Source organism: Phacochoerus africanus, chromosome 7 (genome assembly GCF_016906955.1).
Source record: "Phacochoerus africanus isolate WHEZ1 chromosome 7, ROS_Pafr_v1, whole genome shotgun sequence".
Classification (NCBI taxonomy): Eukaryota; Metazoa; Chordata; class Mammalia; order Artiodactyla; family Suidae; genus Phacochoerus; species Phacochoerus africanus.
In genome coordinates, this window is record NC_062550.1 from 18308849 (window position 1) to 18324496 (window position 15648).

Here is a 15648-nt window from a genome sequence, read left to right on the forward strand (position 1 = left end):
GCAATAGAAAGGAAGAAACTACTGAACTTCCCATTATGGAGCAGTGGTTAAAGAATCCGACTAGGAACCATGGGGTTGTGGGTTCGATCCCTGGCCTTGCTCAGTGGGTTAAGGATCTGGCATTGCCGTGAGCTGTGGTGTAGGTCGCAGAGGCGGCTCAGATCCCGAGTTGCTGTGGCTCTGGCGTAGGCCGGTGGCTACGTAGGCCGATTCAACCCCTAGCCTGGGAACCTCCATGTGCCGTGGGAGCACCCCAAGAAATGGCAAAAAGACAAAAAAAGAAAAAAGAGGAGTTCCCGTCGTGGCGCAGTGGTTAACGAATCCAACTAGGAACCATGAGGTTGCGGGTTCGGTCCCTGCCCTTGCTCGGTAGGTTGACGATCTGGCGTTGCCGTGAGCTGTGGTGTAGGTTGCAGACGCGGCTCGGATCCCGCGTTGCTGTGGCTCTGGCGTAGGCCGGTGGCTACAGCTCCGATTCAACCCCTAGCCTGGGAACCTCCATATGCCGCGGGAGCGGCCCAAGAAATAGCAACAACAACAAAAAAGACAAAAGACAAAAAAAAAAAGAAAGGAAGAAACTACAGATATGACCTCTAACATGGCTGAACCTCAACAACATTATGCTCAATGAAAGACATAAAAGTTTGTAAAATATGATTCCACTTTCTGGAATACCCTGGAAAGGCAAATATGTTGAGAAGAAAAAAAAAATTAGTGATCGTCTGGGACTGAGGGTGGGAAAGAGGATTGACTGCAAATAGGTCTGAGGGCTCTTTTGGGGATGATAAAAGTGTTCTAAAATTAGATTGCGGTGATGGTTGCACAAGTCTAAAATCTTTTACTAAAAGTGATTGAATTACGCAATTCATGTGGGTAAATTCTGTGGTATGGGGAAATAATGCATTGATAAAGTTCTTTTTTAGAAAAAGTTAAATCTATTTCCAGTGTCTTAGAGCACTCTTTTTTAAGATTTTTATTTTTTCTATTATGGTTGATTTACGATGTTCTGTCAGTTTCTGCTGTACAGCAAAGTGACCCAGTCATACCTAAATAGAAATATATATATACACACATTCTTTTTCTCACATTATCCTCCATCACGTTCCATCACACGTAACTAGATAGAATTCCCTGTGCTATACACGTACCTGATTTTTTCTTTTGTTTCTTCTTTTCTTCAAGCAGAGATGCTCTAATTTTAGTCAGTAGCTTGACATTGCTCTCGATGGTTTTGAATGTTTCCGGTAACATCTCCATTTGTGCTATCCAGTGGTGGTGTTCATCGATGTCAATTGCAGTCATCGCAGACAAAATGACATCTTAAAGAGGGTAAAAAAAAAAATTGCTTTTGTGCAGGACAATAAATAATTATAATCATATAGGCTTATAATATTGGCTAACTACTCAATATTATTGTAGTACTGGGAAATATAGCTCTTTCATATTGCTATTCTGAGGCTTGTCCCTATGAGGAAATGAAAAACGACGAGACTTGGAATAGAAAGCTGCATGGTAAGTCTTGGTCACGAAAATATGAATCTGGTTAAAAGTGTCTAGATGAGTTCCTATTTTGGCTTAGCAGATTAAGAACCCGACTGGAATCCATGAGGATTCGGGTTCAATCCCTGGCCTCATTCAGTATGTTAAGGATCTGGCGTTGCTGCTGAGAGCAGCAGTGTAGGTTGCAGATGTGGCTCAGATCTGGTGTTGCTGTGCCTGTGGAATAGGCCAGCAGCCATAGTTCTAATTCAACCCCCAGCCTGTGAACTTCCTTATGCCCAAGGTGCAGCCCTAAAAAAACAAAATAAATTAATTAAAGGTGTCTATTTGGCTTAGTTCTCTGACTAAATGTGAAACTGTGCTTTGATATTGGGGATCTAAACCCCAATTCCTTTGGTAAATTGTCTAGTATTTTATAACCTTTTTACATGAGATTTCTTGTAACTAAGTGAAATTTCTCTTTTTTTGTATTCTCAGCTTATTCTTTCTTTCATTCAACAATACATGCCTTGGGGTTCCCATCGCGGCTCAGTGGTTAGCGAATCTGACTAGGAACCATGAGGTTGCGGGTTCGATCCCTGGCCTCGCTCAGTGGGTTAAGGATCCAGTGTTGCCGTGAGCTGTGGTGTAGGTCGAAGACGCAGCTTGGATCTGGCATTGCTGTGGCTGTGGCATATGCTGGCAGCTACAGCTCTGTTTAGACCCTAGGCTGGGAACCTCCATGCAGCCCTAAAAAAGACAAAAAGACAAAAAAAAAAAACCAAAAAAACCTAGTATGCCTCTGTCATGTATTGTTCTAGATCCTGAAAATACAGCATTGATTAAAACAAATTCCCTGACCTCAAATTATTTACATTCTTTTCTTTTTCTTTCTTTCTTTTTTTTTTTTTTTGCTTTTTAGGCCTGCACCCATGGCATATGGAAGTTCCTAGGCTAGGGGGTCAAATCAGAGCTACAGCCGCCTGCCTACACCACAGCCATAGCAACGCAGGATCCAGGCCACGTCTGCGACCTACACCACGGCTCACGGCAATGCCAGATCCTTAACCCACTGAGCGAGGCCAGGGATCAAACCTGCAACCTCATGGTTCCTAATTAGATTCGTTTCCGCTGCTCCACATCAAGAACTCCAATTTACGTTCTAATGAAAAGAGGCACAAAATTTAAAAAATGCTAATTATATAGCATGTCAAATTGTAAGAAATGCTATAGACAAAAATAGAGAAAGGTAAAGGATATTAGATAGTTCCAGGAAATAAAGAATGGGGATAGTCAGAGAATAACTCATTTTTCTTCTTCTTCTTCTTTTTTTTTTTTTTTTTTTTTGGTCTTTTGAGGACTGCACCTGAGGCATATGGAAGTTCCCAGGCTAGAGGTGGAATCAAACTACAGGACCAGCCTACACCACAAACACAACAACTTGGAATCTGAGGTGCGTCTATGACCTACACCTCAGCTCACAGCAACGCCGGATTCTTAACCCACGGAGTGAGGCCAGGGATTGAACCCCAGTCCTCATGGATACTAGTTGGGTTCGTTACTCCTGAGCCACAACAGGAAATACAGAGAACGTTTCATTTTAAAGTGAGGTATGGAGTTCCTGTCGCGGCTCAGCAGACAAATCCAACTGGAGAAAGGGAGCCAGGGTTGCCATAGCTATGGTGTAGTTCCCAGTTTCAGCTTGGATTCCCTGGCCCAGGAAAATGTTCCAGGCAAAGAAACAGAAACATAAAGGCCCTGGGCAAGAACTTGCCGGCATGCTTGAAGAAAGGCAAGGAGGCGGGGGTAGCCAAGACTAAGTAAGCAAGCTTATATTCTCCCTATTTTATTCTTAATGGAACAGAGAAGAAGGTTGTTCTCTAAATAACCTCCTTAGTTTTTCTTCTTTAATCTTCTTCTAATCCCTCAAAATTTACTGAAAATTCTGTCTTCTGGCTTTTTCATTAACTTTAAACCACTTCTGGAAACTTACTCCATTCTTCTAACCAGGCCAGGAGGAAGGCAAGAGTCTTTTCTTTAATTTCAGCAGCCTTAGCACAATTAACTATTTTCTCCAGCAAACTTGGTCTCCTTTTCTTATGTTCTGAAAGGGATATTTTCCTTCCAGAGTGCACATTCTCATCAATACTATATCGATTTATTATCCTTTGCACATTAACCATTATGTCATTCAGCTGCATATTAAGGTCCTATAAGAATAAGAAGAGAGAATATATTAATAAATCCTCAGTTTGACAATAAGCTTTACCTTTCTTCCAGAATGTCATTAACAGTCACTATAAAGCTACCTAATCAAAGTCCTGCTAATTCTAGCTCTTCTGTGAGTCTCAGATTTTCCTTTAAAATGTTTTTCAGAGTTAGAGTTGTGGCTCAGCAAAAACGAACCCAACTAGTCTAGTATCCATGAGGACTCAGGTTCGATCCCTGGCCCCACTAATTGGGTTAAGGATCCAGCGTTGCCTCGAGCTGTGGTTTAGGTCGAACATGCAGCTCAGATCTGACACTGCTGTCCCTGTGGAATAGGCCAGAAGCTGTAGCTTCAATTCAACCCCTAGCCTGGGAATTTCCATATGGCGCAGGTGAGGCTCTAAAAAAATTAAATAAATAAATAAATAAAATTTTTCTTGGAGTTCCATGGCGACCTAACATTTAACGACTTGGTGCTGTCACTGCTGTGGGGGAAGTTTGATCCCTGGCACAGGAACTTTTGAATGCTGCAGGTTCAGTGCCCACCCTCCCTGCCATTTTTTCTCTGCCTTCATCTTAGTATTGCTACGACATAATGAAAGGAATATTAGGTTTGAAGCCATATCTGGATTCCAATCTAGCTCCTTTGTTAAAATGACTTATAGTAAATTACTTAACAATTGTGAGCTGCCCTGACTCCTCTCAGAGTAAAATAATGAGGATGCTAAGTACACAGTTGATGTGAGACATGTTAAGTTGTATGAAAATGCCTTATAAACTGTGGCTGCTATAGGGAGTTCCTGTCGTGGTGCAGCAGTAACAAATCCAACTTGGAATCATGAGGTTGTAGGTTCGATCCCTAGGCTTGCTCAGTGGGTTAAGGATCTGGCATTGCTATGAGCTGTGGTGTAGGTTGCAGACATGGCTCAGATCTGGCGTGGCTGTGAGCTGTGGTATAGGCTAGCAGCAACAGCTCCGATTAGACTCCTAGCCTGGGAACCTCAATATGCCGCAGGGTGTGGCTCTAAAAAAGAAAAAAACAAATAAACTGTGGCTGCTATAAACAAACGAATTAGCTAATTAGTTAAAGGAGATTACTTTTTTTCTTTACTTAACCCTTCCCCTGGAAATCACCTATCAGAATATTCCTCAGCATGACTCTTATTTTGTTATCCCCCCTCCTCAAAAGTCTATCACCAGGGAGTTCCCATTGTGGCTCAGCAGTAACGAGTCTGAGGATTCAGTATCCATGGGAACTCAGGTTCAATCCCTGGCCTTGCTCACTGGCTTAGGGATCTGGCATTGCTGTGAGCTGCTGTGTAGGTCACAGACATGGCTTGGATCCTGCGTTGCTGTGGCTGTGGCGTAGGCTGGCAGCTGCAGCTCCGATTGGACTCCTGATGTCGGAACTTCCATATGCCTAGGGTGCAGCCCTAAAAAGACAAAATAAAATAAAAAAAGTCTATCAACAAATTTCTTCTGTTCATCACTTTATCCCGGTAGTTCTCAATGTGGGTAGTTACTTGCTCAAATGTGCCATTCAGAAATTTGTGGAAGCAGAGTTCCTGTCGTGGCTCAGAAGTTAACAAACTCAACTAGTATCCATGAGGGCGTGGGTTCAATCCCTGGCCCTGCTCAGTGTGTTAAGGATCCGGCATTGCCATGAGCTGCAGTGTAGGCTGCAGATGCGGCTTGAACCCTGCGTTGCAATTGCTGTGGCTGTGCGTAGGACTGTGGCTTCAGTTCTGATTTGACCCCTAGCCTGGGAACCTCCATATGCTGTGGGTGCAGGCCTAAAGAGACAAAAAGAAAAAAGAAAAATCATTATAAAAGTAAAAATTTAAAAAAAAGGAAATTTGTGGAAGCATTTTTGGTTGTACCAATGACTGGGAGGATTTATTCTATTTAGTAAAGGATGCTAAGGGATGCCAACCCATCCTACAATGCAATGGACAGTACCCACATTGAAGATCTGGCCCAATCCTGCCTAAATTATTATTATTGTTATTATTTATTTATTTATTTATTTATTGCTTTTTAGGGCCACACCCGCTGCATATGGAAGTTCCCAGGCTAGGGGTTGAATCAGAACTACAGCTGCAGGCCTATACCACAGCCACAGCAAAGCAAGACCTGAGCATCTTCATGTATACTAGTCAGATTCATTTCCACTTCACCACAACAGAAACTCCAGGATGCAGGTTTAATCCCTGGCGTTTCTCAGTGAGTTAAGGATCCGGGTTTGGCAAGAGGTCACAGACTCAGCTCAGATCTGATGTTTCTGTGGCTGCGGTGAAGACCAGCAGCTGCAACTCCGATTTGACCCCTAGCCTGGGAACCTCCATGTGCCATGGGTGTAACCCTAAAAAAAAAAAGCAAAAAATAATCATATTTCTATACACTAGCAATAAATAATTGGAATTAAAATTTTATAAAATAGTACCACTTGCAAATACACTAAAAGCATGAAATACTTAAGTGTAAATCTAACAAGATAAGTGCAAGATCTATACATTGAAAATTACAAAACAGTGATGAAAGAAATCCAGGAAGATCTAAACAAATGATGACAGTTCTAAGCACAGACAAGGCTGTAGACAAACTGAAACTTTTACACTTTCCTGGTAGGAATGCAAAATAGTAAAGCCATTTAAGATAACTGTTGGCAATTCCTTTTTTCTTCTTCTTTCTTTCTGCTTTTTAGGGCTGCATCTACAGCAGGCACATGGAAATTCCCAGGCCAGTGTTCTAATCAGAACTGCAGCTACCAGCCTAGCCATAGCCACAGCAATACCAGATCCATGCGCTGTCTGGGACCTACACCACAGCTCATGGCAACGCCAGATCCTTAACCCACTCAGCAATGCCAGGGATTGAACCTGCCTCCTTTTAGAGAAAATGTTGGGTTCTTAATCCACTGGGCCTCAATGGGAACTTCAAAAAGGGTGAATTTAATTGTACATACAATTTTACTTTAATTTTTAAAAAACTCTCAGATTTAAAAAAAAAAAAAAAGGCACAGGCAGTACACTCAGACTACTTGGATTTGATTAGAGTCTTCACTATGATAACTATGACTTTTAGGCAGGCCTCGAATAGTCTCAATTTCTTCATCCATAAAATAGGATCAATAGTATATCCATCCATTCAATAGTATATTAAATGAGATAATCTATAAATAAACTTTTACCATAGGTAATATGGTAAATACTTGAAATGCTACTTGAAATGCTATTAAGCTCTTACCATAAGCCACAGGGGGAAAGGGTCAATGTAAGAAGATGGTAAAAGAAGGCATCAAAACAAATGCCCAGGAGTGGGATTGCTGGATCATATATGATAATCCTACTTTTCGTTTTTTGAGGAATCTGCATACTGTTTTCCATAATTGATTGCACCAATTTACATTCCCACCAACAGTATAAGAGGGTTCCCTTTTCATGCTAAGTGAAGTTAGTCAGACAGTGAGACACAAACATCATAAGGTATCACTTATATGTGGAAATGTACAAAAGGATACAATGAACTTGCTTGCAGAACAGAAACAGGACTCACAGACTTTTAAAAACTTATGGTTACCAAAGGAGACAGGTTGTGGGGGGAGGGATGGACTGGGGGTTCGGGATGGAAATGTTCTAGGTTAGGTTGTGATGATGGTGGTACAACTATATGTATAATAATAATCATTGAATTAAAAAAAAAAGAAAGCATCAAAATTTGAGGTGTTCCCGTCGTGGCTCAGTGGTTAACGAATCCAACTAGGAACCATGAGGTTGTGGATTCGATCCCTGGCCTTGCTCAGTGGGTTAAGGATCTGGCATTGCTGTGAGCTGTGGTGTAGGTTGCAAACTCGGCTCGGATCCCAAGTTGCTGTGGCTGTGGGGTAGGCCGGTGGCTGCAGCTCCGATTTGACCCCCTAGCCTGGGAACCTCCATATGCCGCAGGAGCGGCCCAAGAAATGGCAAAAAGACAAAAAAAAAAATTGAGCACCTAGGAATTTCCCTTGTGGCTCATCAGAAGTGAACCCGACTCTGGCCTCCCTCAGTATGTTGAGAGTCTGGCATTGCTGTGGCTGTGGTGTAGGCCAGTGGCTACAGCTCCAATTGGACCCCTAGCCTGGGAACCTCCATATGTCATGGGTGTGACCCTAAAAAAAAGATGAAAAAAAAATAGCAAGTTTTTTTTTTTTTTTTTTAATGGCCACGCCATACCACACTTCCATACGGCATATGAAGTTCCCAGGTCAGAGGTCAAATTGGAGCTGCAGCTGCAACCTACTCCATGGCCACAACAATGCCAGATCAGAGCCTTGTCTGTGACCTACACCACAGCTCACAGCAATGCTGGATCCTTAACCCACTGAGTAAGGCCAGGGATCAAACTTGCATCCTCACGGACACTATGTTAGGCTCTTAACCCACTGAACCACATCGAGAACTGCAAAAGAGAAAGTCTTTAAAGGCTTCTGTGTTCCTCATATCATTGCATTCTTTTCCTTGCATCCTTTTCCCAGTACCCAGAGATAATTACCATCCTGAATTTTAGTCTCTATACCTTTTTTGGTGGGGAGAGCTTCACCTGCGGTATGTGGAAGTTCCCATGCCAGGGATCAAACCCACGCCACAGCAGTGACCCAAGACACAGCAGTGACAACCCCAGATCCTTAACTCTCTCTGCCACAAAGGAACTCCAATAGTTTCTACACTTTTAACACTGTAGTTAGCTGAGCAATGTCCCAAAGATACCGTTACTGAATCAAGTTCCTGTGTCCAGCACACAATGAGGCCAAAAACCTGAAATGTCAAACTAGCCCCAAACCATCAAAGAGTTCAGGATTTCAGAAATCCTGAACTCTTTGATGGTTTGGGGCTAGCTTTTACTGACAAAATTTGGGGTGAGGGTTGCAGGCTGTGTGACTTTCTCTGATTGGTTGCTGGTGAGATAACAGGAGTGCTTCAGGAATCTTGTGCACAGCCTGAAGTTACCACTCCCCATTTAGGGGCTGGGGCCTTAGTAGCTGCAGAAGAACTCAAAGGTATTGTTATGTAGATTGTTGTGTTAGTTGCACTCTTTCTTTCTTTCTTTCTTTCTTTCTTTCTTTCTTTCTTCTTTCTTTCTTTCTTTCTTTCTTTCTTTCTTTCTTTCTTTCTTTCTTTCTTTCTTTCTCTTGTCTTTTTAGGGCCACACCCGAGGCATATGGAGGTTCCCGGGTTAGGGGTCTAATCGGAGCTGTTGCCAACGGCCTATGCCACAGGAACAGCAATGCCAGATCCAAGCCGTGTCTGCAACCTACACCACAGCTCACGGCAACGCTGGATTCTCAACCCACTGAGTGAGGCCAAGGATCGAACCCACAACTTCATGGTTCCTAGTCAGATTAGTTTCCACTGCGCCACGACGTTGCTGGCGTTGCCATGAGCTGTGGTGTAGGTCACAGATGTGGCTCGGATCTGGCATTGCTATGGCTGTGGTGTAGGCCAGCGGCTACAGCTCTGATTAGACCCCTAGCCTGGGAACCTCCATATGCCTCAGGTGTGGCCCTAGAAAAGACAGAAAGACAAAAGAAAAAAAAAAAAAGGCAGAGCAGCAAACCAGGCCATTGCAGGCCACAGTGACAATCCACTGTGCCAGGCCAGGGATTGAACCCATGTTGCCACAAGAGAACTCCAGTACTCGTGTTGAAATAACTGGTAGCATAAATGTCATTACTTTGCAGGAATCGACTTTATTCTCTGAGTCCTTTTAAGATGTAATCTTGGAGGCGTTCCCATCGTGGCACAGTGGTTAACAAATCCAACTAGGAACGATGAGGTTGCAGGTTTGATCCCTGGCCTTGCTCAGTGGGTTAAGGATCCGGCGTCGCCATGAGCTGTGGTGTAAATTGCAGATGCGGCTTGGAGCCCACATTGCTGTGGCTCTGGTGTAGGCCGGTGGCTCCAGCTCCGATTAGACCCCTAGCCTGGGAACCTCCACATGCCAGGGGTTCGGCCCTAGAAAAGGCAAAAAGACAAAAGACAAAAAAAAAGATGTAATTTTGGACAGTTCCCGTTGTGGCTCGGTGGAAAATGAACCGGACTAGTATCCAAGAAGATGTGGGTTTGATCCCTGGCCTCAGTGTGTTAAGGATCCAGCATTGCCATGAGCTGCTGGATCACAGACATAGCATGGATCCTGCTTTGCTGTGGCTGTGGTGTAGGCTAGCAGCTGTAGCTCCAATTGGACCCCTGGCCTGGGAACCTCCATATGCTGCTCATGAGGCCCTAAAAAGCAAAAAAAAAAAAAAAAATTTGCATTTCTATGTACTAGCAATGAAAAACTGGAAATTGAAATTGAAAAACAATATCATTCACAGATGTTTATAGTAGCTTTACTCATAATTACCAAAACTTGGAAACAACTAAGATGTCCTTAGTAGATAAATGATTAATAAATTTTGGTTTATCCAGACAATGAAATATTATCAACACTAAAAAAAAATGAGTTCCCATTGTGGCTCAGTGGTAATGAACCCAACATAGTGCCCAGGAGGATATGGGTTGGATCCCTGGCCCTATTCAGTGGGTTAAGAATCCAGTGGTGTCACCAGCTATAGTGTAGATCGAAGCCACAGCTCAGATCCCTCCCATGGTGTAGGTTGGCAGTTGTAGCTCCAATTCAACCCCTAGCCTGGGAACCTCCATTTGCTGTGGGTGTGGCCCTAAAAAGACAAAAAAAAAAAAAAAAAGACATGGAGAAAACTTAAATGCATGTTACTAAATAAAAGAAGCCAATCTTGAAAGGCTACATCCTCTGTGATACCAACATACGACATTCTGGAAAAGGCAAAACTGTTTCCAGTAAAAAAAAGAAAAATCAGGGATTGCTGAAGGTGGGGAGGAGGAATGAATTGGAGCAGAGAGGATTTTTAGGACAATGAAAATACTTTGTATGATACTATAATGATGTATACATGTCATTGTTTATTTGTCCAAACCCATAGAATGTACAGCACAAAGTCCTAGTGTAAACCATGGACTTACCAAGTGTCCATTGTATGTTCATCAATTGTAACAAACGTACCACTTTGTTGGGGATGTTAATAATGGAGAAGGGGATGCATTTTTGGAGTTAGGGGTGTATGGGAAATCTCTGTACCTTCCTCTGAATTTTGCTGTGAACTTAAAACTGCTTCAAAAAACAAAAGGTCTTTGGCGGAGTTCCCGTCGTGGCTCAGTGGTTAACAAATCCGACTAGGAACCATGAGGGTTCCGGTTCGATCCCTGGCCTTGCTCAGTGGGTTAAGGATCCAGCGTTGCCATGAGCTGTGGTGTGGGTTGCAAACACGGCTCGGATCCTGCATTGCTATGGCTCTGGCATAGGCTGGCGGCTATAGCTCCGATTCGACCCCTGGCCTGGGAACCTCCACATGCCGAAGCGGCCCAAGAAATGGCAAAAAGACAAAAAAATAATAAATAAATAAATAAATAAATAAATAAATAAATAAATAAATAAAAGGTCTTTGGGAATTCCCATCTTGGCGCAGTGGAAACTAATCTGACTAGGAACCATGAGGTTGCAGGTTCAATCCCTGGCCTCGCTCAGTGGGTTAAGGATCTGGCATTGCTGTGAGCTGTGGGGTAGGTCTCAGGCATGGCTCAGCTCCCGAGTTGCTGTAGCTATGGCCTAGGCTGGCAGCCTACGCTCCCTAGCCTAGGAACCTCCATATGTCATGCCTATGGCCCTAAAAAAAAAAAGGCAAGAAAAAATGAAATGAAGGGGAAGAAGCTTTTCTACTTTTTTACAAGTAGAAAAGAAATATCAAAATGGCAAAAGTTAAATCTTCCTCATCAGTATTTACTTTTAATGTAATTGGATTAAACCGATTTATCGAAAGATAGGGATTGGGAGAACAGATTTAAAAAAGAAAAAAAATGACCCGGACTTCCCCTGTGGCTCACAACATAACTTGCGGCTTGCAGCAAAGTGGGATCCTTAACCCATTGATCGAGGCCAGGGATTGAACCCACATCCTCATGGATACTAGTCAGGTTCTTAACCTGCTGAGCCACAGTGGGAACTCCAAGAGACTCATTTTAGATCTAAAAACCCAGAGAGGTTGGAAATGAAAGGATGGAAAAAGATATCCATGTAAATAATAACCAAAAGAGAGGTGGGTAGTTATATTAATATCAGACAAAATAGACTTTAAGGGAAATTTCACTTTCAATAATGGACATAACAAACAGAAAGTAAGTTAGGAAATAGAGGACTTAAACAACAATAAACCATTTAGATATAACAGATGTATACAGAATACTCCATCAATGCACAATTTTCTCAAGTGCATGTGTAACATTCTCCAGGATAGACGGTATGTTAGACCACAAAATAAACCTCAATATATTTAAAAATACATTGTACAAAATATCTTTTCCAACCACAATGCGATGAAGTTAGAAATCAACCACAGAAAGAAAACAGGAAAATTCACAAATGTGTGGAAATTAACACATTATTTCTTTGTTTGTTTGTTTTTGGCCACACCGTGGCATATGGAGTTCCTGGGCCAGGGATCAGATCTGAACCAGAGTTTCAACCCATGCCACAGATGCAGCAACACTGGATCCTTAACCAATTGTGCCAGACCAGGGATCAAACCTTTGGACCAGCATCCCAGAGATGCTGCCAATCCTGTTGTGCTGCAGTAGGAACACTAATTTTTTTTTTATTATTTAAAAAAATTGGGGGGGGGGGTAACACATTCTTAAACAACAATGAGTCAAAGATAAAGTTACAAGGAAAATTAGAAAATAGAGACGAAAATGAAATCATAACATACCAAAACATGGGAGTTCCCAATGTGGCTCAGCTGGTTCCAAACCTGACTATTATCTCTGAGGATGGGGGTTCAATCCCTGGCCTCCCTCAGTGGGTTAAGGATCCAGTGTTGCCATGAGCTGTGGTGTAGGTCACAGATGCAGCTTGGATCCTGTGTTGCTGTGGTTGTGGTGTAGGCCAGCAGCTGTAGATCTCATTTGACCCCTTGCCTGGGAACTTCCATATACCACACCTTTGGACCTTAAAAAAAAAAAAAAAAGAAGAAGAAGAAGAAGAAGAAAAAAAAAGAAAAACCTTAGAAAGATGGCTTCACTAGTGAATTCTAACAAACTAGAGAGTTGATATGTTCCTGAGGTAGACCAGTAAATTTATATTGCTCACTTTGTCATCTGAAAGAAAACTACTTCTAGTGGTCCTTATTGATAGGTATGGAGAAAAGCCATTTGCCAGATCAGTAGCTGCAGAACATTTACCAGAGGATTTGTTAATTTGGCCAAGCAATGAAATCATCTGGTCTGGTACATCCGCTGCAATTTGAGTCATTTTACAATAATCCATTGATTAATTTTACAATAACCCACTGTCATTCTCCATGGTCTATCTGTCTTTTTCACAGGCCAAATAGTTCAGTTGAATAAGAATGTGGTGGGAGGAGTTCTCTGGTGGCTTAGTGGGTTAAGGCTCTGTTGTTTCACTGCTGTGACTCAGGTTGCTGCTGTGGCACAGATTTGATCCCTGGCACAGGAACTTCCACATATAGTAGGTGTGGCAAAAAAAAAAGAGAGAGAGAGAAACTGAAATAAACATTGTAACTCTCATTTAAAAAAAAAAAAAAAGAATGTGGTGGAAATGACCACTCCCACATCTTTCCCTGAGGGTGGCGCTTATCTCTGCAATTCCTCTAGAAATGCAGTATTGCTTTTCTTTTTTTTTTTTTTACTTTACTACTTTCCTAGGTAAAGGCGGTTCTCGTGGCTTCCACTTGGCATTGTCCACCATAACAGCCTTCACTCCACAGGTCAGGGAACCAATGTGGGGATTCTGCCATCTGCTGAATATGTCTTTTCCTTTTCTGTATTCCAGAACTGGCAAAATAACCACAAGATGGGTTCAGGGACCTACAGGCCTGCTGTGATATGGACTTGAGCTAAAAACTCTATTCATCACGTGACTTTCATAAGCCACTACTCTGACTGGTGGGCCACAGATGACGTTTTGGATCTCCTAGAATTAGTCTCAGTTCAGAGCCAGTGTCCAATAGTGCCCCAAATGGTTATTTCCTTTTGCCCAATGCACAGTGATGCACAGAGGTCGTAGACCTCTTTGGAGAAGTTTGGAGGAAGATTATGAGTAAAAATTTTTGACAGCGTCCTTCCTCAAGGGAACCCAGCCTCCCCTTTATTCAAGGGGTTCTGGGTCTCTAAACAGGTTTAGTCTGGGAATTGAATGAGGGGTCATGACTCTCTGTTATTATTACTCAGGTTAGATTTTTGTTCACTTGACCTAGACATATTCTGCTTATACAGATCAAGTAAGAATTTGTTAAGTTCCTATTTCACTTTTAGTAGGAACAATATGAATGACTAGCCAATGCCATAATTCTTAAGTCAGACTATTTTTTTTTTCTTTTGGGGCCACACCTGCGGCATATGGAGGTTCCCAGGCTAGGGGTTGAATCAGAGCTGTAGCCTCTGGCCTACACCATAGCCACAGCAACACAGGATCCGAGCCGTGTCTGTGACCTATACCACAGCTCATGGCAATGCCAGATCCTTAACCCATTGAGGGAGGCCAGGGATTGAACCCACATCCTCATGGTTGCTAGTCAGATTGTTTCTGCTGAGCCACGATGGGAACTCCCAAGTCAGACTGTTGCCATGGGTGCTCTGTTGTCCATTGTGGTAACCAGGCCCACCTGGCCTTCAGTGGTTGGGTACCACCACTTGACGCTTTCCACTTCAAGATCCAATTACTCTCATTGCTTTTAGGTTTCCCAATTCCACTGTAAGTTCTAGCCGACAGAGAACAGTGATCACAGAGTCCTTCAAGGATGCAAAGACTCCCCTGTAAATTGATTTCTCTCAATCACGGTGAAAGGTATGTCTTCTGGACTCTCCCAGGGATCAAATCTGCGTCCTCGTGGATACTAGTAGGATTTGTTACCTGCTAAGCCTCAACAGGAACTCCAGGTGTTCCAATTTCTTCACATCCTTACCAATACTTGTTATTTTCTAGGTTTGTTTGTTTGTTTTTCTGATAATAGCCATTCTAATGGGTTTGAAGTATCTTATGGTTTTGATTTGGAGCACCTCTGCATGTGCTTGCTGGCCATCTGTTTATATTCTTCAGAGAAATTTCTATTCGAGTTTTTTGCCCATTTTGGAACCAGGTTTGTTCTTATTGAGTAGTAGCAATTCTTCAAATAGTCTAGATGTTAATCACTTATCAGGTATGTTATCTGCTAATATTTTCTCCCATTCTGTGTATTGCTTTTTCACACTGTCAACAGTTGTGATGATCAATTTTATGTGTCAACTTGACTGGTCCACAGGGAGCTTAGTCAGATACTCTAGGTCTGAAGAGAATAATCACTGTGAAGATGTCTATGAAGATGTTTCTGGATGAGATTAACACTTGAATCAATAGACTGAGCAAAGTAGAATGCCCTCCCTAATGTGGGTGGGCCTCATCCAGTTAAAGACTTGAATAGAACAAAAAAGGCTAAGTAAAAGGAAACTCCACCTATCTGACTTCCTTAGGCTGAGGCATTAGTCTCTTCAGTCTTTAGGCTTAAACTGAAGAAACATCAGTTCTTGGGTCTTAAGCCTGCTGGCTTTCAGACTGGAACTACACCAGAGGCTCTCCTGGGTCTCCAGCTTGCCAAGTGGAGATCATGAGACTTCTTAGCCTCCAAAATCATGTGAACCAATTCATTATAAGGAGTGTGTGTGTGTATAATCTATATAGTTTATATGTTATGTACTATATATATAATATATATATAATGAATACACACACATGTATGTTGACTGAAAAAAATGCACAACCTAAATGTTGAGAATTATGATTTATTCGGTGAACTTGCTGAGGACTCACACCCAGAGACCACCTCTCAATAGCACCAAGGGGCTGTTTCAAAGAGGT

The 15648-nt window shown here is 42.4% G+C and overlaps 1 protein-coding gene across 1 annotated transcript in view; it reads right to left on the bottom strand.

Annotated features, from left to right (window-relative positions):
- FAM186A (family with sequence similarity 186 member A) overlaps positions 1 to 15648 on the bottom strand; it is a 45397-nt gene that overhangs the window by 26045 nt on the left and 3704 nt on the right. Inside the window, exons 2-3 of the mRNA XM_047785709.1 lie at positions 3473 to 3689; positions 1149 to 1319 (exon numbers count right to left, since the gene is read on the bottom strand). Coding sequence (XP_047641665.1) covers positions 1149 to 1319; positions 3473 to 3689 — 388 coding nt within the window. The remainder of the gene's footprint in view (positions 1 to 1148; positions 1320 to 3472; positions 3690 to 15648) is intronic.